A 25,895-nucleotide genomic window follows, 5' to 3' on the forward strand; every position below is an offset into this window, starting at 1 on the left:
GCTATTGCTAGTATTCTTACTAGTAGTAGTACAAATATACTGCAATACAACCATGCACGCACTTACCTTTATGCGCAGACAACTGGTCCGTGCACCACGACTTATTGTAGTTGGAAATTTACAACAAATTAAAATCCATTTTTCCTCTTTATTTTTTATTTATTTTTGAATATTTTATTTTTATTTCCCCGTTGGTTCTGTTCGCAGCTCTCGTTGTATCACGATGGGTGATTACATAATTGTTTTAATTCTGAGCAGACACATCCTAGTGAGTCTTTACTTCATTATCCTTAATGGTTCTCTGCACAGCAGACGTGATTGTAAACAGCTCCTTTGATCTGATCTCTTGCCCATCACTTTGTCACTTCTAAGGAGCTACATAACTAATCATTTTAATACATCATTTAGACATCAATAGAATACTTTTTTCTTACTTTCAAAAAAAGCAAACATCAGTTTTTCTTTCCCGCAAGATCACTCAACATAGATCACTCTCCCCACTGTATTTACTGATCAAAGGAGCAGGATTGAACTTATGTAACTTCTAATGTTTCTCTGTTTAGAGTGAAGATTCTGATGAAGAAGACCTGTTCGCGATAAGCGACAAATGGACCTTTGAGCTGAGCAGCCGGCGATGGTCCAGGCTGCAGGACATTGACTGTCTTCTCGGCAACCACGGACAGTGTCCGTCCAGCGAGGACGCCGTTCCTCTCAGAGCCACCACCAGCAGCGAGAGCGTGTTGACGGACCTCAGCGAGCCGGAGGTGTCGTCTCTACACAGTGAGAGCAGCGGAGGCAGCAACCACAGGGGCCCCAGCGCGGAGGACTCGGACTGCTCCAATCGGACTTGCTCAGACTCTCTAGCGATGCCGGACTCTACCTCGATCACAATGTCTCACATCCCCAAAGACATTTCTCTCTACGGTTCCCTCCCGAACAAGCACAGCAAGACAAGCCGAATCCGCGCCAAAGACTTCTTGAAGCGCATGGAGACGTTGCGCTCCCGAGGGACGCTGGGACGAGGCCGCAAGTCGCTGGTCATCAGCGCTCCGATGTTGCAACAGGAGGCGCAGGCTCTGAAGACGCTACGGTGCGTGGAGATCATTAACGGAGAAGTTGCACCTCCTGATGCTCCGTCCAGCAAAGCCCTGCCGTCCCAGTCCAGCAGTGAAGGCAGCAGCCACTCCAGCGGGAGTGCGGTCAGCACTCCGAGTCTGAAGGAGCGCAAACCTTACCGGGCCGACCACAAGCGGAGCGGCATGTACTTGGAGGACATGGACATTTTCTCAGACCCTCAGTTGAACAAAGTTGCTGTGGAAAATCGCCGGAATGAATTCTGCTCGTATGAAGACCTCGTGGTTCATATCCCCAAAGACCACAAACCGGGGACCTTCCCCAAAGCTCTGTCCATCGAAAGCCTCTCACCAACAAACGGAGCCTCGATCAACTGGCACACGGGCAGCATGCACCTGGACTCCCCGGTGGTTCCGTCCAAGAAGGAATCTCGACCCGTGACCCAGTGCTGCTCCAGAGGAAGCCGGATCAGCGTGTATGACAACGTCCCTGGCTCTCATCTGTACGCTAGCACTGGAGACCTCATTGACCTGGAGAAGGAGGACTTGTTTCCACATCTGGACGACATCCTGCTGCACGTGGACGGTCTCCAGCAGATAGTGGACCACTGGTCGAAGAACGTGCTGCCCACAGGAGAGCCAGTTCAGCAGGTGGGCGGGGTGCGGGAGGAGACAGCCGCTCTGCAGTCGTCCAGTCAGATCACCTTGGACTTTGAGGGGGACTCTGTCACGGAGAGTCAGGCGACTCCCAGTGACGGGGACAGGGACCGCGTGTCACTCGCAGAGACGGAATCGACACAACTCAGGGAAAGAAGGGACTCAGGAGTGGGCGCTTCACTGACCCGACCCAACAGGTACCATGACACTTTTCTCCCCGCAGGGCAGGATCGATTCCCCTAACACAATCTGTTTTCTCCAGGTTACGATGGCCGAGCTTCCAGATATCCAACCGCCTCAGCCACTCCGTGGCGTCGCTGCAAATCACCAACCAGTCAGCGGGGCAGCTGAACCTGCTGCAGAAGTTCTCGCTGCTGCGTCTGACTGCCATCATGGAGAAGTACTCCATGTCCAACAAGCACGGCTGGACCTGGTGAGGGCTTTTACACTGCCACGCACGAGTGACAACTTTATTGATACGCCATTAAATTCAGTCCACAGCTGGCTGCACCATATGAGCGTTCACAGCGGTTCCTATTCTGTTCAGATTATTCACAGGGTTGCTGTGGATTAAATATTCATTTTTATTCTATTGTAATCACATTTCTTCTTCCGCATAAACAAACTCATGGAAAAAGGGAATGTATCCATGCAGTTTATATAGTTATTAAACTCAGTTCATCTTCATGTCAATGTTTCTTTAAATGTGTCCTAGAGCAGCACTTCCATATCCATATATCTAATTATTTAGAGGCTTTATAAGCGATTAATCATGACAGTCTCTGTTTCTGTACTAAAGATTTTTAGAATTTCTTTAGTTGCTTATGTACTACAAGTTGTGACCTGTGATGACGTGTCTGTCAGGTCTGTGCCGAAGTTCATGAAGAGAATGAAGGTACCGGACTACAAGGACAAGAATGTGTTTGGCGTCCCGCTCATTGTGCACGTGCAGCGCTCGGGACAGCCGCTGCCCCTCGGCCTGCAGCAGGCACTGCGGTACCTGAGGAGCCAGTGTCTTGACCAGGTCAGCCACTCTCTGGTTACCTCAGACAAATGTTCTGTGAGATGTGACAAACTGGGTTAATACGTGTTTAGGTTCAGGTGACAATGACGACCAAGTCGGGCTGTCTGAGCATCAGTGTGCTTGTTTTTCCCCTGCAGGTGGGTCTGTTCCGTAAATCAGGGGTGAAGTCTCGAATTCAAGCTCTGAGGCAGATGAACGAAACGTCTCCGGACAACGTGAGCTACGAGGATCAGTCTGCGTACGACGTGGCCGACATGGTGAAGCAGTTCTTCAGGGACTTACCGGAACCGCTGCTCACCAGCAAGCTGGGCGAAACCTTCCTCCACATCTATCAATGTAAGAACCTTCTGTGGCTTCAGAGCCCGTTTTTAAAGGATGACTTTACAAATATACTTCCATTCACACACAGACGTGCCCAAGGATCAGAGGTTACAGGCCGTCCAGGCTGCCATCATGCTGATGTCGGATGAAAACCGAGAAGTTCTGCAGACCCTGCTGTGTTTCCTGAGCGATGTCACTTCCTCTGTGGAGGAGAATCAAATGACACCCATGAATATTGCAGTGTGCCTCGCTCCCTCGCTCTTCCATCTCAACATTCTCAAGAAAGACAATCTGTCACCGAGGTAATTTCATGTTTCGTGTTACCCGCCGCAGATTTAGGTCACTCACTTCACCACAACTCCAAATGGAAGACTTGCTGTTTGCTTTTTTTTTAAAAAACATATTGTGCATTATTATTTGTAGAATCCAAACAAAAGTGTTTTTATTTTGGACAAAGCTGGGACTCATTTTCCATATCAGCCATGGTCGGTTGTTGGGGGACAAACATTTTAATTTGAAATGGGACAATAATATAATCAAAACACATCAATAAAATTTGCAGAAATGCTGTGATGTTGTGAGATAGAATAGATATTATTTGTTCCCCTTAGAAAAAAAACTAAAACTAAAACTAAAAATTGACTGCATTAATAATCACTAGATGCACTGTACAACTAAAGTTTTTTTTTATTGAATTAATACATTTATGTAATTATTTTATATGGAATGAATAATAAAATAATTGCTGCATCAGAGCAATGGATTATTAAATGCCACTGAGAAATTGCAATACAATTGTTATTTAATCTAACAGGCCATTTGTAGATAAAATTAAAAGGATTATTTTAATCCAAAAAAGAGTGATGAGCGGAAAAAGTGCATTGAAATGTTTTAAAAATGAACCAAGAAAAAGCTTCTGTTTGATGGTTAAAGGCTTTGTTCCAGTCTCCATGACGTTGAAACAGATGACAGTTGAAACCTGCATTTCATCTTTGACATCACTAAAGTTGACATTCTTAACTGTGAAATGTAAAATATCCGGTTTATTCCGGAGCGTTACTCCCAAATGTTAATGAATCTATAAACCGGCCGGGTCCTGAGGAATGCATTAGTATTCTTCCCCCGGTGATGAAAGAACAGGGCGCTCTTTTAAGACCTCCTCGCTTCACGAGATCATGCTGTGTACAAACGCGGCTGTCTAATTTAGCGTGCCGAATTGCTGCCGAAAAGATCAAAGGGGCTTCCTGCGGTGAAGAGGAAGGGTTAATAAACTGCTCTTCATCAGGATGTTGACCCTGCTCTAATGGCTCTTCTCCTCACAATCCACAGGGCCATGCGTAAAAAGTACGCCACTGGCAGACCCGACCAAAAGGATCTGAACGAGAACTCGGCGGCGACGCAGGGGCTGGCGCACATGATCATAGAGTGCAACCGGCTCTTTGAGGTACAGAGCCTTGCTGAGGAGACGACGCCGGGGGCTGTTAGTTTGATGTAAGTCTGACTTGAGGCTTCTGTTCAGATCCCGCATGAGATGGTTACGCAGTCCCGTAACTCGTACGTGGAGGCCGACCTGCACGCGCCGACTATCGACGAGCTCTGCAAGCAGCTGGAGGACGATGACGGGACGTACCAAACGCACATGGAGGGGAGTCTTCAGTACTTGCTGAAGGAGGCTCGAGAGAAGTCCAAGTACTGGGTGTCCTGCAGCAGCTCGGATAACACGGAACTCTACTACAAGAAGGTGAGTGAGTCCAAGCCAAGGTTGGACTACATGTTTCATCGTACTAGTCAAGTCCCAAGTCTGATGTTAATAACTGGACCATTGTGACTCTCAGGTGGGGGATGGGAATCCGCTGCGACGCTGGAGAGTGTCCGTGGAAGTGGAGGCGCCGCCGTCTGTCGTGTTGAACCGAGTGCTGCGAGAGCGGCACATGTGGGATGTTGACCTGCTGCAGTGGAAAGTGTGTGAGACGCTGGACAAGCAGACCGAAGTCTTCCAGTACGTCCTCAACCGCATGCCGCCGCACCCCAGCAGAGACTTTGTGGTTCTCAGGTGAGCAGAGCTTCTGCCCGGCGTAGGAAAATCAATGCAATAAAGAGTGAAATGTGACAATGTTTCGTCCCTTCCAGGTCGTGGAGGACAGACTTGCCCAAAGGTGCCTGCTCTCTTGTTTCCGTATCCATCGAGCATGAAGACTGTCCCGTTGTGGGAGGGGTTCGAGCCGTCGTCCTGGAATCCAACTACCTGCTGGAACCCTGCGGATCAGGAAAGTCCAGACTCACCCACATCTGCAGAGTGGATCTAAAGTGAGTAGAGAATTGACAAGTCCTTGCAGCAGTGTTGGACAGTTTGCTGACGGCGACGTCTGGTTTCAGGGGAAGGACCCCAGAATGGTACAACAAGGCCTTCGGAAACCTTTGTGCTGCAGAAGTGGCTCGAATCCGAAACTCCTTCCAGCCCCTCATCACGGACGGTCCGGAGACCAAAATCTGAATATCCCACATGAAGAGCCATTTACAGACAGGAAGTACGTCTGGGACTCCAGAACTAAAGCTCGACCTCCTCTGGCTGTGTCTGTACTCGCCCAGTTATATTTACTCTTTAGGTGCTTAAGCATTCATATTTAATGGTAAAAATCCTACCGATGTCCACAGTCACCTGAGCTTATTTTAATATGAATTATGTTTCATTGTATAGTGTTATGATCTACGATGTCTACGACATTCAAGCTCCTGCAAGCTTCTGAGAAGCATGTAAATATTCATTTCAGATTCAACCTATAATTATTGTATATACTCTGTTGATATACTGCACATGTAAAGATGTATATATGTATATTTGTGAAGACTTGTCCTATATGTATTAATTAACTTGCTGTGTCAATCATTCAGTAATACACTTGTAAGCTGGTTTTACTTTGCTTCAGTATTGCCATTTTGGAATGGGTGTATTGATGTGTAAACTCTGACCTCCCCTGGTTGTGAATGACAAAAGGTTTGACTCGGTCAAGCCTGCTTTATTGTGGTACTGGAGTGTGGCGTCTGAAAAGATTTTTTTTTAAATAAAAACTGAAATTTGAATCGTTTCTTTTGTGCAGGTGTAAACTTTGTTTCCATGTAGTGATGGAGTGTAGGATCATAAGGGGTGCTGAAGGAAAAATTAATGTGAGGAGCAGGGGGTACATAAGGAAATTACAAAAGTAAATATATAAATATATAGTACACTGCCTGGCCAAAAAAAAAGTCGCCACCAAAAAAAGGGTCATACACTCTAATATTTTGTCGGACCGCCTTTAGCTTTTATTACAGCACACATTCGCTGTGGCGTTGTTTCGATAAGCTTCTGCAATGTCACAAGATTTACTTCCATCCAGTGTTGCATTAATTTCTCACCAAGATCTTGCGTTGATGGTGGTAGAGTCTGACCGCTGCGCAAAGCCTTCTCCAGCACATCCCAAAGATTCTCAATGGGGTCAAGGTCTGGCCAATCCATGTGTGGAAATGATGTCTCATGCTCCCTGAACCAGTCTTTCACAATTTGAGCCCGATGAATCCTGGCATTGTCATCGTGGAATATGTCCGTGCCATCAGGGAAGAAAACATCCAATAACCTGGTCATACAGTATATTCAGGTAGTCAACTGACCTCATTCTTTGAGCACATAATGTTGCTGAACCAAGACCTGACCAACTGCAGCAACCCCACACCTATTTGCTTAGTTAAATCCAGGTGGCGACTTTTTTTTTTTTTTTTTTTGCCAGGCACTGTATATAAATATATACTGTTCATTGATATATATTTGTGGAAATGAACTGGGAAAGTGAAAATAAATGTAAATAATTTTTAAAAACAAGAAATAAAAAAAAAAAAAACATATAGGTGAAATATAGATATGTATACATGTATAAAAATGATTTTATATAAATATGTAAGATTGAAAATAGATAAATAAATGACTAAACAAAAAAATGATGGGACAATCTCTGGAAATGAACAGGGTAATGTAACGTTCACGGTCGTGCATGTCGTTATTCATCTGAAAACCAGAGCCAGAACTCCAAAAACAGGTCCGACATCTTGAGAAGCACATGGAGTGAGCGCTCCCTCTACTGGCTTTATGAAGACAGCGCACTTAAAATGAGAATATACTGTATATGGCATGAATTCTAATTCTAGTCCTTATTTTAACTCGTTGAGTATATAATCTAAATATTTTTATTACGACCAACACAATTGCTGCAAACGATTCGCTTTGTTTTGTTTTTATTACTTAGATATTTAGTGTTTTACGAAATGTATCTGTTTAATTAGCTCAATAAAATAATAAAGCATACATATTTTAATTAAAAAAAATAACAACACCAACAAACTTTTACTTCCGTTTGTAAATGTGGGGTGTGTTAATAAAGTTATTAATATTCCGCCGCTCACAAGCTGTGAATAGACTTGCACTTTCATGCTCATGCGTGCTACATTCTCTTGTGAAAAACACGGTGTTAAACATTATCATTGATGCGAAACTATTACGTTTAGGTCGCTTATCGCAATGCGCGGGAAGAAGCGACAGAGGGAGCCAAACCAACATGGAGGCTGGAGTCAGGACGCTCGGAGGCAGGAGAGAGCGGAGCTCACACCGTCGCCTTCTCACTGGAGGTCAGTTAACCGGCGTTTACCGACAACACGCCGCTGGACTGTCTGAGAAACTCACAGAACCGACTGGCTGGGACCCGTTCTCCAAGGCTCTTGTTCTATCGCCCTCCATAGAACAAGACTCCGTAAACCACGGCGGTAGTCAGTGACGCCCCGAGCTGGGTGGACATGACAAGCGAGAGACCGGTGACGATGCCGGGCTCGGTGGCCGTCTCGCACCGACCACCTCCTCCGGGTCACGGCTGTTACCGACGCGCCGGGGAGGCGACCATGACGTCCGGCTCAGTGGTGCTCCCAGGTGGGGTCGTCCATCCCTCGTTACCGATACGGAATATTCAGATGAAATTCGCGGTGCTCACTGGACTGATCCAGGCTGGGGAAGTGAGCAACCGGGACATTGTGGAGACAGTTTTGAACCTGGTAAGTTAGACGCCTCTTCTCTTTCTTCTGTTCGTAGGTGACCCTCACGTTTGGCAAGACAGAATCGAGAGTGTCACTTTCTGTCTATTTTAAACACATCCATCTATTTATAGACTGTTATTGAAAGATTTGACAGCGAAATACAAAGACTGCAATGAACTTCCATTTTCCACAAGTTCTCTTCTTCGTGACACAGCAGCTGAGGTTTAGGTGTCGGCAGTGGCCAGTACCTGAGAAAAGTGACCTCCAAAAGTGTGTCTGCAACAAGTTCAGTGATGTTTAGCTCCTTGTCAATGAACAACTGTATTTTTTTATATATTTATTTTATTTTTTTGCCATCAGTGACACCGCTGTATCAAGGCAGGTACTGGCCACTGTTACCCGACTCAGGCTGCTGTTTTCAGACCATGACATCACAATTGTAGGCGTGACTTGCCAGAGGTGAGACTGTGAAGTTTTGACTGCTGTAGCTTGACATTTACGTGTAGTGGTGAAACTGTCCACCAGATGAGTCATTCATTTGAGTAAACACAGACGACTTCATGGTCTTCAGTTTCATCACGGCCAGATTTCCCTGCAGACGGGTTAAAGTCAAGTTAAAATCCTCCGGCTCCCGTGTAAGCCTCTTCCTATTTGTCCTGGCTTCTTATTCACCAGCTAATGTCTGGCAGGAGCACCATTCAATCCAAATTCTTCTGAGGATTCTGTTTGAAGAGCGTCTGCTCTGACCGCTTCGCAGAACCAGAATGAAGTTCTTGTTACCGCACTTGGGATTAATTACCACTTGTTCTGGAGGAATAGAAATCCACTTTGCGGCGCAGACAAATTGTCGCTGCTGGCGTGTTCAGACAAGTAAATTGTGATCCAAAAGTCACAGCAGTTGGCACCTTCACTCCTTGCGGTTGTTTAGTTAATAAAGATGTATTTCATATAAACCATGTGCGTTATCATTGTTGGCAGTGTGGGGGACATTACAGAAAAATACATTGATCTGGGCAAACATTTTTTAAGGTTGTCAAAACAGTTTTCAGTGGTCTATGACTGAATGAAATGTAAAGGTCTCTGTATGCAAAGAGGCATCCGTAATGTTGGTGGACTCAACACCTTTCTGAACTTGAATAGAGCAGCCCAGTCCTGTTTTCTGACTGGTGTTTGTTGATGGGTAAGTGGGTAAGTAATAGGGCTGGGTATCGATTCTAATTTCAAGAATCGATTCGATTCCGATTCTCATGACTTAGAATCGATTATCACGATTCAATTCGATTCGATTCGATCCGATCCGATCTCGATTCAGGTTAGTATTTAAACCATTTTCTGAGCTGTTGCCATAATCACATGACAAGTTACGCAACGTACTAAGACTAGTATCATATTGACATTCAACAGGAAATTAATGAAGGATTCATAGTAAATGATAATAAAGATCCAGACACAAAACACCAAATGCTCATGGGACTGATGCATTATTAGAAATATGACATTAAAAATTCACCCAAAAGATGCTGCTGTTTAATACTAATGCATTTTTATGTTATTATCAAAATGAAAAAATTATAAATAATATTCTCAGCCAGTGAAAATGTAAACAGAGTGCTGGTTACTGACTTCACTGACTTTGTGTCTGTGTACAACAATGTAGAGGGTAACCAGTGAGCTGCCCTGTTTCCCTGGACTGAGGAGAAACTTTATGCTTTATGCTCCCTTTTTGTAGGACACTGTACCCGTCTGTTAAAACTATGTTACCGTCACTGCTCACATACGTTGCTGTTCACAAATGTATCCACCAGTGGGAGCAGCCCAGACTCGAAGTATTGATAATGTACCTCATGCACACAAGAGGAAACGGTGGCAGCGTTGTAGGAGGCGGTGGTTGGTGAGGCCATTAAATACAGTGGTACCTGGTTTTCGAACGTCCCGGACTTTGAACAAATCGGGGTTCGAACAAAAATTTCGAGATTTTTTTGCTTCATATTTCGAACGAAAATCAAAAACTCGAACGCCCCCAAAAAAGCCGGAAAAAACATAGCGTGCGCGGACCGATCAGCTGAGCCACGACGCGATTTGTTATTGTGTATAACGCAGCCTCTGTATGCAGACGTGTCCCGTTAGCTACATTTACTGACTGTTTTTCCTTCATATTGAGGTATAAAACCTTTCCTGTCTCCGCACTGGACCGTGGTAGAGTGTCACGGGGGAGGCGCTCCTCCACACCTCCGAGGCTGGAGCGCTCATTCCAGGGTTTGATGTCCTGTTGTGGGCTGGAGCTGGGACAGGGATGAGGCGAGTCTGGGACAGAGCGTTACTTGGTTTATGACTTTGTCACAGCCAAACTGCGCAGAAGCGCACATTCAGAGCTGGACACGCACCGGGCACCTCTTCACTTTTGGAGAGACGTCACTCACTCCCACATGCAGCGGCCACACACATAGAGGAACAGCGCACCTGCAGCAGACACTCTACATTCACTCCCACAAAAGACTATTTTAAGGCTCGGAACGCATTATTTCTTTTTCCATTCATTGTAATGGGAAAAATCGATTCAGATTTCGAACAAATCGCTTCTCGAACAGCCGCCTGGAACGGATTGTGGTCGAGAACTGAGGTACCACTGTATACCACGACTGGAGGATGGCCATCGTTGTGTCTTCTTTGTGTTTCATTAGAGCTAAGTATCGGGTAGTAATAGCAACACTGCCCCCCATGGTTTCCTGTGATACTGCTCCGTTTGGCCTGTATCTGTAAGCTTTAAGAAAACGTGGAAAAAATGTAGATAAAATGAACGCCGAGCACAGACAGAAGCCTCCACAACATTGAGCATCAACATGTCACCAAACCAACACTCACTTACATACTTAAAATTCATCCTCCAAACACGTTAAACCCCAGGAGACTTTGTGCACTTGCTCATGAGCTGACCCTTGACCCCTGACCTGCAATGTAGGTGTCATCCAGGGACATTCAAACTTAAGGTGGACGAAAGCAAATGCCGTCCACTATGAGTAGCAAAAGTTGATATGGTGTTGAGTCAATCAAAAAGTTCTACAACAGACCATGGTTTCGTGGATGAAGTGTGCAGATAAAGCAGTTTGCTCATGGTTTGTTCGAACTGCTACTTAATTGTGTGAACTTGCCCTGCAGAGCCCCTTTTGATGCAGCAAAAATAGCTTTTGTTTTGCAGCTGAGTGCCCCTTTCAAGGTTGTTGACACAAATCGTGCATAACTCATTGCCTTTAAAATCTGTGACCTTCAGGATTCAGCTTTAATAAAACCAAGACTGCAATTACGCTTTAATCAAAGGAAGAACTGTTCCGTCTGATCGATACCGAGAGTGCAAGCTGGGCGGAAAATGTGTCGTTGTTTTTGCAGTGAAAGGATCCTGAACGCCGCGCGACCATCTCCTGGACTTCAATTTGCGGAATAATGAAATAATAATCTTTGGCTCAGTCTGGGAAAAATAAAGATTTCAGATCTGGACCTTTGTCAGGGGAAATGGAGGTGGATTTTTAGTTTGCTGTTTAGCTCTGCCAGTTTATGAAATTGGACTGCGGCGGATTGAATTTGTCTCCTATATGAGTTAGATTGTTTACCTGGAAGACCTCGATATTTGATGTATCGCCCATCAATCTGGTTTATTGTTTATAGTGGAGGCAGAGCAACACACGAGCAGACTTCAAAATGTTCCTTCTTGTTTTTTATGTGCTGCGTCTTTGTGCAGGGAAGAGTGTGTGGTGAATGATTTCTCTGGGCTTCCAGCTGGGAGTAGGCTGAAGGACAGCCCAGAACCAGATATTACATTGCCAGTCTGGCTTGACCTGGGGCATGTGTGAACCCTGGTGTGGATTCATCCTGAATTTTGATGGTCATGTCATGTGCAGAGGGAAAAACAAGAGGCCATTTTGTGGCCATACGTGTTGCAACGCTGTGACATTCCTCAATAAGTAATCATGAAAATGTTCATGACAATGTCTTAAAAAGATCTTTGTCTGCCCATTCATTTTTCCCTTGACTCTTCCTGTTACAAGGTCACAGCATAGCCTGTCGACCTTTGTGGGTGGAGACACTTACTTTTATCCCTACCACCTCGGTAACCCTTTGGTTCCACTGTTACTGAACATTGCATTACCAAAGCATCGCCATAGTTCGTTCCCAGCGTCTGATTTCTTCAACAATAAGTTCATATCAGAAGCACCCCGGAACCGGCCTGGTGTCCCTCGGCTGTTCTATTTTTGATCATTGGAAATCTCGTCAATCTGGTGTAGAGTGGGTTGTTTAGGGAGGAATTTAGTCGATTCTCAAAATAAAATCCTTTGTGTGGGATCACATTTTACTCTGAAACATCAGCGTTATTTTATAACCATGGGCACAGGCACCAAGCCGTGGGTTGAAAGACAATCTCACTTGATGCTTGATGCATGGAGGAGTGGGAATGGGATGATGTAAAGAGCAAGCACACTAGACATGGCATGGGTTGGGCAAAAGCTGGGTTTGTCGACAGTCTTGGGCTGTGTCCCATTTCTTACCATAACACTTGTTTTTGACCCTAACACTCGGTTTTCGCGCGTGCAAGTGTAGTGTGTCCCAATACTCCTAAGACCAAGGGCACTCACCGTTCACCACTTGAAATGATCCCTTCAAACTGAGGGAGCTCCGCAGCTGACTTGAAACCAAGTGGGAATATAATGTGCGGATAGATTTCTTGGATACCAAAGTACTTTATTTCAAAACAGTGCTGGATAGGACAACAGGGACATTTTCGTAACCAGGACTTCTCTTCCGTTTGTTTACTTTCGCTACTGCGTTAGCGAGCCAAATGGTCGACCGTGTCCCACAACATGAACAATACAACATGTTTGTACAACACTATGTTTTTATGTCTTCTTAACAAACAACAGTGAGCTAGCATCCAGGCTAATGTTAACATTGTCATACCACTAACAGATCTGTCACCGCAACATAGCGGTGAAGCCAGCTTCGGCTCCGCCCATTTCTTCTCCATTGGTTCAACATACCAAGCGAGATTTTCAGCGCCGATGCAAGTGGTTGCAAAAACGTTAGGGCTGGCAACGTCTCCAACACTCGATAAGCAGGAAACAAGACGGAAATGGCACGTTGTCTTTACGCGTGACGTCATGAAGTGTTGTCCCAATTCTTAGGGACGTTAATCACTTCACTTCATCGTCAGAGGGCACTTCATAGTTCGAGTGTTAAGTGCTAGTGTTAGGGTGGAGAAATGGGACACAGTCTTTGTGTCAGACAAGAAAGACTCCATCATTCTGGCGTGAATGTGTGTGGTCCAGTTAGAGGCGCATCAGATGGTTAACACTAAGGCTGTGTATAGGGACAGGTATCTGGAGATAAGACACCTTTCTCGATACAGCAGTGGTGATACAATATATACGATATATTGTGATAGTGTAAGTTCAGCGATATATTGCGATAAAAACCAACATTTTAATGGGGAAAATCAGATTATGCAGAACAATATGTGCATGGTGACAACGGTCAAGTTGGATTTTCAGTTAAATTTCGACTGTGTCTAAAATGCAAATGTTGATCTAGCCATCTTAAAATATCAAGACAATATCACACAAGTAATATTTCTGTAAAAATATCTGTACAGTATTGCACATCGAGTGTTGCGGTGTTTGAGTGTATCAATATTTTCTTCTTCACTGGAGGTGAAACATACACTGGAATGGCCAGAAATACATGTACTTGTGCTTCCCATCATTGTCGCCTTTGTTATCACCCTGTGGTGTTAGGCTCAAACTGTTGTGTGTCAGATTACATTGCACTGGATTATCCTTCCTCAGAGAAGGTGATTGGCTTCCCACTTCCTCCCCTTGTCGGCCACTCAATAACAGTGATGCTAGCAGCGAGGATTTCCACCTTCTCAGCAGTGGTCTGAGGCAGGAGGCTGAGAACACACCAAACCTTACGAGCTACTTGGTCAACTCTCTCTGACTCTTACTCTGATTCCTGCGAGATCATCGTGGATGTCATCATCGTCAACTTTTCACACGGACCATAGGAGCTTTCCACAGTTGCCTATTAATATTATATTACATTACCAAACGTCTTCACAAGGCACTATTGTTCTTGCTGCTGCTAATTGTTTCTCACTCTCAGTGGAAGATTCATATCTCTCGGCGGCCTCTGTCTTCAAACCAGAAGTCACGTGCGATCTGCTGGATAATGAGTGGCGGTGGAGAAGCGTGAAAGTAGATGGCGCGACCTCGTCGTCTTCGCACATCTTCATCTTGACACCTCGGAGTACTGGCGCTGCCAACCACTGCTCGACATTAACATCAAACCTGATGAGTTACAGTACCTGACTGTCATAGCAGATGAGTCTCCTACGAGTTTGAAGCGCTGAAAGGTGTGTTTGACAAAGAGCCGTGGTGAAGCTTCGTTTGCATATTCATTATGCTTTACGTGTTTATATTTCAGCCACGCTGTCCAAACACAGACTCGGAATGCAGCCTGTGCAGTAAAGCGTTTATAGTTCGTGATTACATTAGATTGCGTTTGTCTCAAGGGCCTGCACACTGATGCAGCGCGGGGTTTTGATGCCTATATGATCGTGCGTGTTGCTTACTGGGGACTGTGTGATGCACTGCAGTCGGAATTTATTCGAAAATGTGTTTCAGTCCTGCCCTCCGCCATGTCTGGTCCAAATGTACATGTCCAGGCAGATTTGCTGTGTATAGCATGTATAGTATAGAATGGGATGAAATGTTTTCTGCAGTAAAACAACTAAGGAACTTAAGTATATATATATATATATAGACATGGCATGGGTTGGGCAAAAACTGGGTTTGTCGACACTCTTGGGCTGTGTCCCATTTCTCCCCATAACACTTGTTTTTGACATTAACACTCGGTTTTCGCGCGTTCATGTGCAAGTGTAGTGTGTCCCAATACTCCTAAGCCCGAGGGCACTCACCGTTCACCACTTGAAATGATCCCTTCAAACACATAACATATATATATATATATATATATATATATATATATATATACATATATACTTTGAGCGAGCACCTCCCCTGTGACACTCGACCACGGTCCAGTGCAGAGACAGGAAAGGTTTTACGCCTCAATATGAAGAAAAAACAGTCAGTAAATGTAGCTAACGGGACACGTCTGCATACGCACACGTTATGTTTTTTCAGCCCCAAATGTGGCCCTTCACCTGTATTTACAGTTTGTGGTTCTCATGAAGTCAGAGTTAAACTGTGAAACTGATCATCTAGAAATGTTTGGATTTACACAGTCAACATTGTTCAATTCTACAAATAACTTTGAGGAATCTAGGGCTTTTCTCTTTTTTGCCTTTTATTTGCAATGCCATTCCCTGCATTTATTACTCGCAAACTGGGCAATGTTCTGAACTTGAATCATGAACTCCTGACATTTTTTCTTGACATTAAAGCATACAAAACGCGCTGTTTTCGCCTGTGTGTCGGAAGACACCATAGTGGGTCTCAGCTGCTGCTTCTTGTCTCCAGTCCTCCTGGAGGTCGTCTCTGGTGAAACAGCGCATTTTGAGTGCTTTAAGGGAAATAACACGCCTGTGATTTCATCTGTTTTGATGTGATGACGCAATATTTTGGCAGCCTGACGCTCTTTGGCCTGTAAAAGTCCATATATTAGCCAATGTCGGGTAAGCCGCAGGGTCCAGACTGCGAGAAAAAAAGTAGTGGTTTACAGTCCAGATACTACTTTTTTTTTTTTTTTTTAAGGGGGCAGGGGAGGTTTGGTCGGACATCCCTGAAGGCCTAGGTGTTACATGCATGGCTCGCCACTGCCTTTGTGATTCAGTGACTTTGGTCAGAGTCAATTGGTTGGTGAGTGGAGTAGCTCTGGTTGATGAAAACACCAGTGTCAACAGCTTCCATGATTTGCAACATTGACAGCACCTTTTGATATTTCACTAATGACGTCTGACGCCAAAAACCATTTGCTTTTTGAAGCTGCAGATGAATATTGCTCACTTTTAGTCAGACACTGCTGTAGATTAAACCGCAGATAGCAGACTTCAAAGTAAACAGACATGAGGCGAACCCGTTTGAGCAAATATTAAAAACGCCTTCTTGAAAAGTCGGGTCAAAGCTTGGTGCCGCAGTTCAGTTGGCAGATGATACGAATCTGTGTATCACTGTGTTGCTCAGTGCCTGCTCACAGACTGCTGCTGAACTTTGGCACCGGAGGGTAAACTTCAGCCTGCTGCAAACACACCAGCCGCCTAAAACGCTACAGTTGGCATATACCACTGCCTTTCAAATATTTCACCCAGAAACAGACACATTTATTGGCAGAAAACATGAACAGTCGATGTAGTCTGCTGCATAAAAATAAATAGACACAGTAGCAGATCAACTACAGACTTATATTTATTGCTCTAATATTGTGGAAGGCTTCTAAACACTGTTTAATTTCAATGCTTTAAAAGCTTTTCATGATTTATATGCAGTAAGTCACAGGCAGAATGATCTCAGAGGGCCTGTGAGGTAGCAGCGTATATCCATGAATGTATGTTCCATTAATGTGATTTACAAAGCAGACTGTACCCGCAGCATTACAAAAGTCTCCAGAGAGTGTTTTGCAATAAACATTAACAAGGTAATTAAGTCGTAATGAGACATCATTGCAAAGAATCTGACCTCATGAAACTGACATTCGACAAGCCAAACGTCCAGATGCTGTGTTTTATCTGCCCACTGTCACTCATCAGCCTGCATTACAGGAAGCGGCCATTCATCTGTCAAGTGACCAAAATGAAAACTGGAATTTAGCTCAGGAGGCAGGTTGTTGTGTTTGCTTGCAGGTCTTTTCCTTTTTAAATGCAAAGTTTTTACCTTTTTTCACACACTTCTCACACCACTCTATTTTTGGCTGCATCTCCTTCGGTCAAAACCCCCGAGGGGTATTGTTGTTCACGGTGCCATCTGTTTGTCTCGACGTCCATCTGCTTATGTTTCTGCCAGCCTATAGTAAATTCATCCTCATCTTTTGAATATATTACCTCAACCACCTCATATCACACGGAGGGGAGCCTCAAAAAGCCTTTCAAAAATGTTCATTTCTTGATTTGGAATCATAGATCTGAGAATGACAAACCTCATTCATCAAGTCTGCGTCTGTTTTACTGTTATGGTGTCAGAACACGATGCGTTCAAGTTTTACTCATTTGGGGGAAGAAATCGGAGTGCATTTTCTGTTGAATTGATCCTTGAAAGTTCGAAGTTTGCCCACTTGTCATTGAAGAAAATGTGATCTAGTGTTTTTCCCCTGTGCTGTTCACAAGGAAAAAATAATGGCAAATCAATATTTCTTCAATGTTTTGTTGAATACTAGGCCTACACGATAAATCGTTTAAAAAATCACGATTTCGATTCACCCTTGTGTCTGATTTAATTTTCAATTAATTTCGATTTGCATTTAATTTACAAACTGACTGGATTTGCATCAAAAACGCTCCTTTCCTTTGTGAGTTTTACGCTCCCAAACGGCGCTGCAAGCTACTACTTTCTGAGTTCCCACAACGCTCGTGACTTCTCCTTCAACCAATGACGAAGCGCCTTATAGTCACGTGTTTCACTAGTGACGTGAACGTGGTAGTGATTGGGTCGGTCAGCGACAGGATAGAAAGTGAAGGAATATGGATAATAAACCGGGAACTAGTGAGGAGAATCAGCCCCCCAAACAGCCTCAAAAACGAACATGTTACGAAAAAAAAGGACGGAGCATGGAGAGTGTTCCAGGGTCATGAAAGTGAGAGCGCTGGTTCCTCAGCAGCTGTTAGCGCAGCTGACGCTTAGCAACACCCGCCGCTCCCAGAGTGACATTGGTGGTGCTGGTGGTGCAACTTTATCTTGTCATGGTTTATGTGTGCAATGAACTTCATATTTCATGAGGAAAAAAAATCGTGGCAGAGAATTGTGATATCAATTCTTAGCTAAAAAAATGGTGATTCATATTTTCCCCTGAATCGTGCAGGCCTAATGAATACACGTTGGTTCTTCACAAACAAAGTGTTTTTCATAATTTCATTTGCACTCTTTATCAAGCCTGGTCACAAAGAAGTAAAATAAAAAGGAAGGACCATCCACAGTTCTGTGCCTTAGTGTTGAAAATGTATTTGCAATATTGAATAGCAATATTTTAACAAAATTAATGTTCCTGTGTGAAGCCGTCAGCTCTACCTTACCTTGACTTGACCACCACTACACCCCTCTCAGGCTTGGAGTAGCCACAGGCTTACTGTATACTTCAACTCAGATGTGGAGCTAAGAGCAGAGAGGCTAAAGCTAGTTGGATGGTCTCCAGGCAGAGCTGGGCTCTTCAACTCTCCAGCTGATTGCGTACTAATGGCCAATGGGGTTTGAGAACCAGGCCCATTATGAAACACATTATTTTAATGATAGATGTTTTAATATAGCAACAGCTTACCAGCTGAGTCTCCAGTCAGATCCTACTCGGAATCTGACGTCAATGCCTTGATAGAGAGTAAAGACCTGCAGCCAAAATATAATTACCCATGCAATCATTCCTTCAGACCTGCTTCTTGGCAGACTCATTGAAAGTGGCGAAACGGACAGTTTTTCATTTCACAGTATCTGCTGAAATGTGCTCCTTTGTTACAACAAGTGTCTGGTCAGACATGATCATTACGGCTGTGGTCTAATCTAGAGGTTGATCGATATATCGGCCATTGTTCACTCATTGTGAACATTGCTATCGGCCTCCATATCGGTCCCTGCCGATATTTGCCCAATGGCGCCCTCTTCATCTGTTGGCTAGGTCACTGACTGCATTACATGTTGTTTGTAGGGGTTATTGAACTGTTTTTGCAAGTTAGTCAGTCAACATTTTTCACTTCGACTTCAGCAAAAACACTGTTTTGAATGAATGTATACTTTCTGTTTTTTTCTCATGGAAGATCTGCAAACAAATTCATGTCTCTGCACTGTATTTTTCTTAATATCAAAGCCAAATCTGATCATTCCAGAATAATGTCCTTATATTGGTTATTGGCTTTTGCAAGTCACCAGATATCGATATCAGCCGTAGAAAAGCATATGGGTCGACCCCTATTTGCAGTGCCTTGGGAAGAGTGTATTCACTGAGGCTTTAATCTCTTTTAGATCTTTTTTTTTTGGCTATTAGATATGCATTTGTCGCCTAGAAATGAACATCAACATCATGAATAATGTAAACCAGTACAATATAGGTATGTAAGTGGCAGAAGTCGATGAGGGGGACGAAGGAGCTTTCACTTCAGCACCTGAAGAAAAGACATTCACGGTGTCAACTCCCTACTCTCTTTGGCTTCTTCTGCTAAGCATGGCATCTGGCACTTGATAAGGAGCGCAGATATGCTGGAGAACCTTCTCTGAGTCTGTAGTAATTGGCTCTGTGGCTCTGCAGGACATGCACTTTATAAAGTCCACAGTGGTTTGAGAAGTGGACCATTGAATTGAAAGGCCGGGCAGTATCTTTGGATTAAGTGGGCTGATGAACTTTTACACTTTTGTCACTGTTAATCTCAAAACTAATTATAGTTTGTGAAGAGAAAATGATAAGCCACCACACAAGTTGTTATCTAGACTTGTCAAATTACTAACACCAATGTTTAACGTAAGTCTCCTTACAAGTTCCCTCACAGCAGCGGATGAAGAGCCTCCTCTGATGTGAGAGTGAATTAACTTACTTTATGTTGTACAAAGTTACTAAATATTCAGAGATGCAGTAGCTTTGCCTCCTGAAGACAAGATTAGTGAGTCTTTTTAGAGTGCACTTACGAATGTCAGCCCAGTCTTTATATCACAGTGTGGTTGAAATATCTTCCGGTGTCCAAGCTGAAGTACAAAGTTTCCCTTTCTTTTGTTATATCTCCCCCGTACCAGTAACTGTGATAAATCCGTTCCGCCCGGTCTCCAGTTCTCCTCGTGGTCCAATACCAGCCTTTTTAGGTGAAACGGCTCCACACCTTATCTTGTAAAAGATGTTGCTCACCCACCATGGAGAACCCATTAAAGGGGCTTGTATCTGGAGTCATGTTCTTTAAATCGTGACTGTGATTAAAGTGTGAGCGAGTCCTCAAGGTTGCGGACACTCTTGAGCGGCACAGTGAGAGGAAAGTGATGCTGTAAGTGTCATATCCGTCTGTAAGATAAGAGCCAGGGTGGGGAGCAGTGTAGAACATGGAGACTCAAAGACCAAGGTTCATTTTTTGACCCAAATTCAGTACAATTCGAGAATTTTTCGTCATATATATTTAGTGATGTAGAATTAGTGATAGGAATATGTTTTTCAAAAGCCTCGTGCCATCAGAAACACAAAATAATAATGTCCTCTGAGCTATGTCTTTGATTAAAAACTTCTCATATTCTAGTCTGTGAAGTTCGCCATTGTTCTTGAGAGGGAATTCAGAATGACTTTGGCCCACATTCAAATAGTAAAGCTGGTACCAGACAGGAAGGAAGGCTTATCTCTCCTGTGGAAGATAAGCCTTGGCTGTCAGTTTAAAAAAAAAGAAAAATAAAACAGATGAAAGACGTGAATGTTTGTCAACATTTGTCTCCGACTCTGTGTGGATCTGTCACTTGTAGGTCTTTCAAATATGATGACTCGCAGTTCCACTGACCTGGTTCTTCTCACTTATGTTTGGTTGACCAGGGTTACTCTTTCAGGCAGTACATGCCTGTAAACTCTCACTGTGTGATGCAACAGAAACAGGATTCCAAACCTTTCTTTCCCCAACAACCATATCTGACTGTGAGATACCGAGATGTTGAGTGTTAGAATGGAGATTCAATCTCTCCTTCTTTCTCTTGACAAAACGATCCACCCAGCTTGAGGAAACCAATTTCACCCTCTGATTGTATCTTTTTGTTGAAGGCTCCTCACCATAGGTTTGGATATTGTCGTGAAGAGACTGCAAAAACTGAAAGCCATTATCGAAACAACCGGTAACAGTGAGGGTTGGGGGTTTGCATGCTGGTACAGCTTCATGTGGAGGAACAGTTTGGGAGAGTTATTTACATTTCCTTACATTCTGTGACTGTTGAATGGACAGAAGAAAAATAATTTAAGAAAAAAAATAAGTTCAGTTTTGTATAACTTTATAAAACAAGGTGTAATATCATCATGTTATATGCTTCAAATAGGATTTTATATTGTTTCATTTGATATAAATATTCTCAATATGAATCATTAAGAACTTTTTCCAAGCATTTTTTATTTTTATGGGACATAAATATTGTTAGATTAGATTCGTCTCAGGAATTATTTTTAATGTTTAATTCCGTTGTCATTATGTCTGTTGAGGTTTAGGACTTGGAAGCAGGAGACAGAAGAGGATTGGATTTTAAACATTGTATTTAATCCAAACAACAGGGCAACACAGACGGATGCATGGACAAAACCAGGCAAGATGAGAACAGAACTAAACTCAAAAGACAAGATAATGACTCGATGAGACAAGATGAGATGATGACTGGACAATGACAGTTGCTAGACAACATGTGATGAGACTAGCTTTGGCATGATGCGATGACCTGACCAGACGAGACTCCACCAAACTGTTACTTGACTTGACGTAGAGACTTGACTTGACTTGACGGGCAGGACGAGATGGAACTTGACCAGACTGGACAAGATGAGACGATGACTTGAGTAGATGAGTCAGGACTTGACCACACTGTTATTTAACTTGACATGGAGATTTGACGAAGCAAAACAGCACAATGGCTTGACTAGACAAGACGGGACTCGACCAAAAAGTTTCTTGACTTGACGTGGTAACTTCACTAAACTTGACAAAAAGACGAGGACTTGACGAAATGTCACACACAGATGTGACGGCAAACAACCCTGGAACAAAGGAACAGAAGTGCAGATAAAGGGGAAACAAAGCAAGACACCAGGTGCAATGAAGGGACTAGAGGGAGGTGGAGATAAGACAGACGAGGTGCCCATAGGAAGACCAGGCGAACCACACCAGAACAAAACCCTAAGTAAACAATGGAATGTTCAAATTAACAGATGAACAAAACATAACTGGCGATTCCCGAACCAACAGTTCATTTTTGGAAATCAAATTGCACTGACTGAGGTGAAAACTACCATTTCTTTTGTAGTTTGAAGTTCTAACCCCCAAAAGGTGTCATAAAAAATGACAGAGCTGTAGACTGGCTGTTCCCTCCGTATTTGGACCTGAAAGGAAAACATTGAGAACAGCTCTAAGCCGTGTGAGGAATACAAATGAATCGGCTCATAATTAATTTCCCAGCTTTGTTTTCATCCGCCGTTATGACATTGAGAGAGATATTTCACACAAGATGCCGCGCATCAAGAGCGGATGGCCAACTCTGAACCTGTATTGTCTCAGTGAATCCGCTCCTGAGCTTCGCCCTTCATCAGAAGTGGCAGGAATTCTCTCACGAGCGATCCAATTTCCTCCAACAGCTGTTTCTCAATCTTTGGAGGATTTGAAAACAATTTGAAATTCAGATCATGTGCAAGCTTGTTTGTGTAAAAGTAATTGATGTAAATGATTTGGTGTTTGCAACACCTCGCTGAACAGAAGATGTGGTTGGGTTCTTTTGTTTCCTCACTTTGTTTTACTTCATATCATATTAAGTTTGTTCTGGCGTGTTGAGTTCAGCATGACTGTTACCTGTCGAACTTCTTGGTTTTAAAAGGTCTGGAGCTCAATGTTAGTAAGTCTCACCACGGTGAGCAAGGTTTCTGCTCAGGCTGGGACAGATGTGGGTCCTCTGTGAAGGAGTCCAGCATTGCTGCATTGATGGTGATTCATTTGATTTTCTTTCAACCTAAAATGCATAACCAGCATGTCCAATTGTTTATTATTGTGAAGAATTTCCAAGCTGCTTTAGGAGAAATATCGTTCATGGTCATCTATAAATTAAGAACCACTCTACATTGTTGTTCTCGGTGGTCTGTGTCAAACTGGGTTGAGGAGTCTGTGAGGTTACACAGACTCCTTGCTTCAGTTACTGTTGTGTGTTCCTCGCTGTTTTTTGTGTAGCATTAACCACGATTGTCCGCTTGATATTCTGCCCCGACGTTAATGTTGGAGGTGTATACTGACAGGGACCTTCCTTCTTGGAAGGTTAAGAACTTTGGGGATTTTGAAATGAGTTGACTCTGTCAGTAATCGTGTGAAGTGTTTCTGTTGTTCAAAGATCACTGAACATTGCATCAGTATATTTGTGCTGTTGTTGAAGATCCCAGAGTTCAGAGTTTAAGTGTCTCTTGGAAGGAACACATCATGTAATCCCTTGATAGAGATCAGTGATTTCTGGTGTGCCCTTCAGGATCACTTCAACCAGAATAGTGGAATGGTGGAAAGTTAATTTAATAAGAATAACAATAATAATATTGTCATTAAAATTGGTGTAGTTGTTTGCGTCTCATGAAAGGTGTTCTTGTTCATGTTCTTGAAATACTAACAAAACTAAATTCTCCATCAGTTCGCAACATTGTTGGGATCAAAGTCAACAAATAAGTTCAAAACTGAACAAAAAAATGAAGAAAGCATCACATTAATGGACAGTAAAATGCATGCAGTTTCTGAAAACTTTGTTTCTACCTCTGTGAATTTCTCGCAAGAACCAGACTGTCGATACAAAGTTTCCCTAATGTGCCTCCGGTTTCAGGGTGTGTTAAAAGGGTAAAGGACACACCAGTTGAAGCGTTCTGGGTCAAGGGAACTTTTTGGATTGGTCTTTCAAATTTGGTATGAATGTGAGGCATCCTTGTGCCTAATGGACGTCCCGCTGTGTTAACCCTTTGGCAATGACCTCTACCTTCTTTTCCATAAAAACACCAGCTCAGTTTGTCAATGTCAGCACAGAACTAGAATCTAAAAGTGAGTCGGAAACAGTGTGCTTTGCACAATGAAGTGATTATATGGGCTCCTTCTAGAGTTTTGTTTCTGTTTTCAAGTCAGTGTCCTTTTGCAAGTCAAATTATTCATCACCCCTTTATTCCTTTTGTTTTCTCCTTTATCATGCGTCCTCACAGCTTCAGTTTGAATCGCAAACTTTTATTTCTTGGCTGAGCTTCAACCGCCTGTGCAAAACTTCTCTTGTCTGATGATTCATATCGCTGACTTTCAGGGGTGTCGCCCGGGTCCCTGAAGCAGTTCTGTTTTTGTTTAGATGAATTTTCCTTTACATTTAAATGACATTCAATTCGTCCTTCATCTGGTTATTTACATCTCCCCCCCCCTCCCCGCTCTGAAAGGGATATTATGGCGTCTGTGTAAGCAAAGATATACCATGCTGTTTTACCTCGGAGATTAGCCCGAGACAGAGCCAAATGATTGTCTATGCCAATGTTGCACGAGCTGCATATGAATGACTCTCATTGCCTATCTCCTCGCCGAGCACCTTCCTGAATGAGACTCCACAAACAATGTGCATCACATGCGGAAAGCTCCTGTCAGGGTAACATTATCAAGCGTTGCTCTACAATGGATTGGTCAGCTACTGAGGCATTGTTTATCCGACCTGATCCGTGTTGGTTCATCTTAATCAGCAGCAGCAGCAACAATACTCCACTCACTCCCGGCTGAGGCAGTTGCTGGCTGTCAACCAAATCTCAGCCTGGGTCTCGATGCTGCCCCCTCCACCCCCACCCCTTTGTCGAGGCAAGTCCCTGCACACACATGCTCATTTCTATGGAGATGAGCTGCGTCTGTGATCAGGCAAACATGCAAAGCCACATGGCTCAGCCCAGCAAGGTGACAGCCAGTTACTATCACACAATATTGACTTTTCTGTCAGTGCAGCTACAGCAGATTACTTCTCAGTATGAAGCAAGTGATGTGAGATTCTATTGAGCCCAGGAAATTACAGCTTTTGCCCCAATTCCTATCTCATCTCAATGAATAAAGATAAATCAGGCAGCGCTGCTCATTGTAGCGCAACAGCATGGCGATATTGACTTCACATCATATGTGATCAAGCTTGTAAGACGTGATATTCAAACGCAGGCAGTGGTGTAATTACATGTCAGCGAGTGAGCGATTACATGATTAAGTCTCACTTCGGTGTAGTCCCATCATTATGTCACCCTCCTTTTGTCTGGAAAACATTCACGCATTTAAGCAATATATTTGCTTTCTGAGTTGATTAGTTACTAGTTACTAAAGCGACGTTCAAGTGCCTTGATCAGGAGAAAATTGGATTTGGATTATTTGACTGTATTGGATCTTTGGTTCAGCCTCAAGGAAGATAAATTCCTAGCGATCGGATTCTTTGATCGAATATTACCTGGTGAGTTTCCAAAACTTGGTGCCAAAACAATTTGTTCCATTAAAAGTTGTCGAGGAAATGGCAGTCAATCATCCTGAAAACATGGGCCTCTCACAGGTGCTACTTTTTAGCTGTGAGCCAATTTAATTCTGGGGAAAGATAATGTCAAGTCAAGTGGATTTTCTCATTTCCCCTGGAAACCAAGAGGAATTCTGAATGAGTATCTTGCGGGGGCAGCAGCCCAATTGCTCCAGAAACTTCCCGTCACCTTCTCTGGAGTATCCCGAAGCCATGTCAACCTAATGTCTCTTCTGTGTCCTGAAACGTTCCCCAGTGTCCCAGAAAACGTCGCTGGGAAGTGAGAGTCAGAACATAGACCTTTATTGCCGGTAAATCGCAAGGTTTGACTATTGACTGAGCTCTTTTCATCACGACAGAATGAGTGCAGATACAATGAAG

The 25,895-nt window shown here is 43.6% G+C and overlaps 2 protein-coding genes across 12 annotated transcripts in view; both read left to right on the forward strand.

The window, feature by feature from the left end:
* The window catches only part of stard13b (StAR-related lipid transfer (START) domain containing 13b), a 68,737-nt gene extending 62,593 nt beyond the window's left edge, over positions 1-6,144 (forward strand). For all 8 annotated transcript variants that reach the window (XM_053872739.1, XM_053872742.1, XM_053872740.1 and 5 more), the window contains 10 exons: positions 564-1,927; positions 1,993-2,163; positions 2,595-2,754; positions 2,892-3,090; positions 3,164-3,377; positions 4,405-4,519; positions 4,595-4,816; positions 4,911-5,128; positions 5,206-5,382; positions 5,452-6,144. In XM_053872739.1, coding sequence (XP_053728714.1) covers positions 564-1,927; positions 1,993-2,163; positions 2,595-2,754; positions 2,892-3,090; positions 3,164-3,377; positions 4,405-4,519; positions 4,595-4,816; positions 4,911-5,128; positions 5,206-5,382; positions 5,452-5,569 — 2,958 coding nt within the window. In that variant the 3' untranslated portion in view covers positions 5,570-6,144. The remainder of the gene's footprint in view (positions 1-563; positions 1,928-1,992; positions 2,164-2,594; positions 2,755-2,891; positions 3,091-3,163; positions 3,378-4,404; positions 4,520-4,594; positions 4,817-4,910; positions 5,129-5,205; positions 5,383-5,451) is intronic.
* A 1,401-nt stretch (positions 6,145-7,545) lies between these two features.
* Positions 7,546-25,895, forward strand: part of nbeab (neurobeachin b) — a 223,080-nt gene continuing 204,730 nt past the window's right edge. For 3 of the 4 annotated variants that reach the window (XM_053872359.1, XM_053872362.1, XM_053872363.1), the window contains exon 1: positions 7,737-8,145. In XM_053872359.1, coding sequence (XP_053728334.1) covers positions 7,894-8,145 — 252 coding nt within the window. In that variant the 5' untranslated portion in view covers positions 7,737-7,893. The other variant, XM_053872361.1, reaches the window with a different exon arrangement.

The sequence above is a fragment of the Synchiropus splendidus genome, chromosome 8 (genome assembly GCF_027744825.2).
Source record: "Synchiropus splendidus isolate RoL2022-P1 chromosome 8, RoL_Sspl_1.0, whole genome shotgun sequence".
Lineage (NCBI taxonomy): Eukaryota > Metazoa > Chordata > Actinopteri > Syngnathiformes > Callionymidae > Synchiropus > Synchiropus splendidus.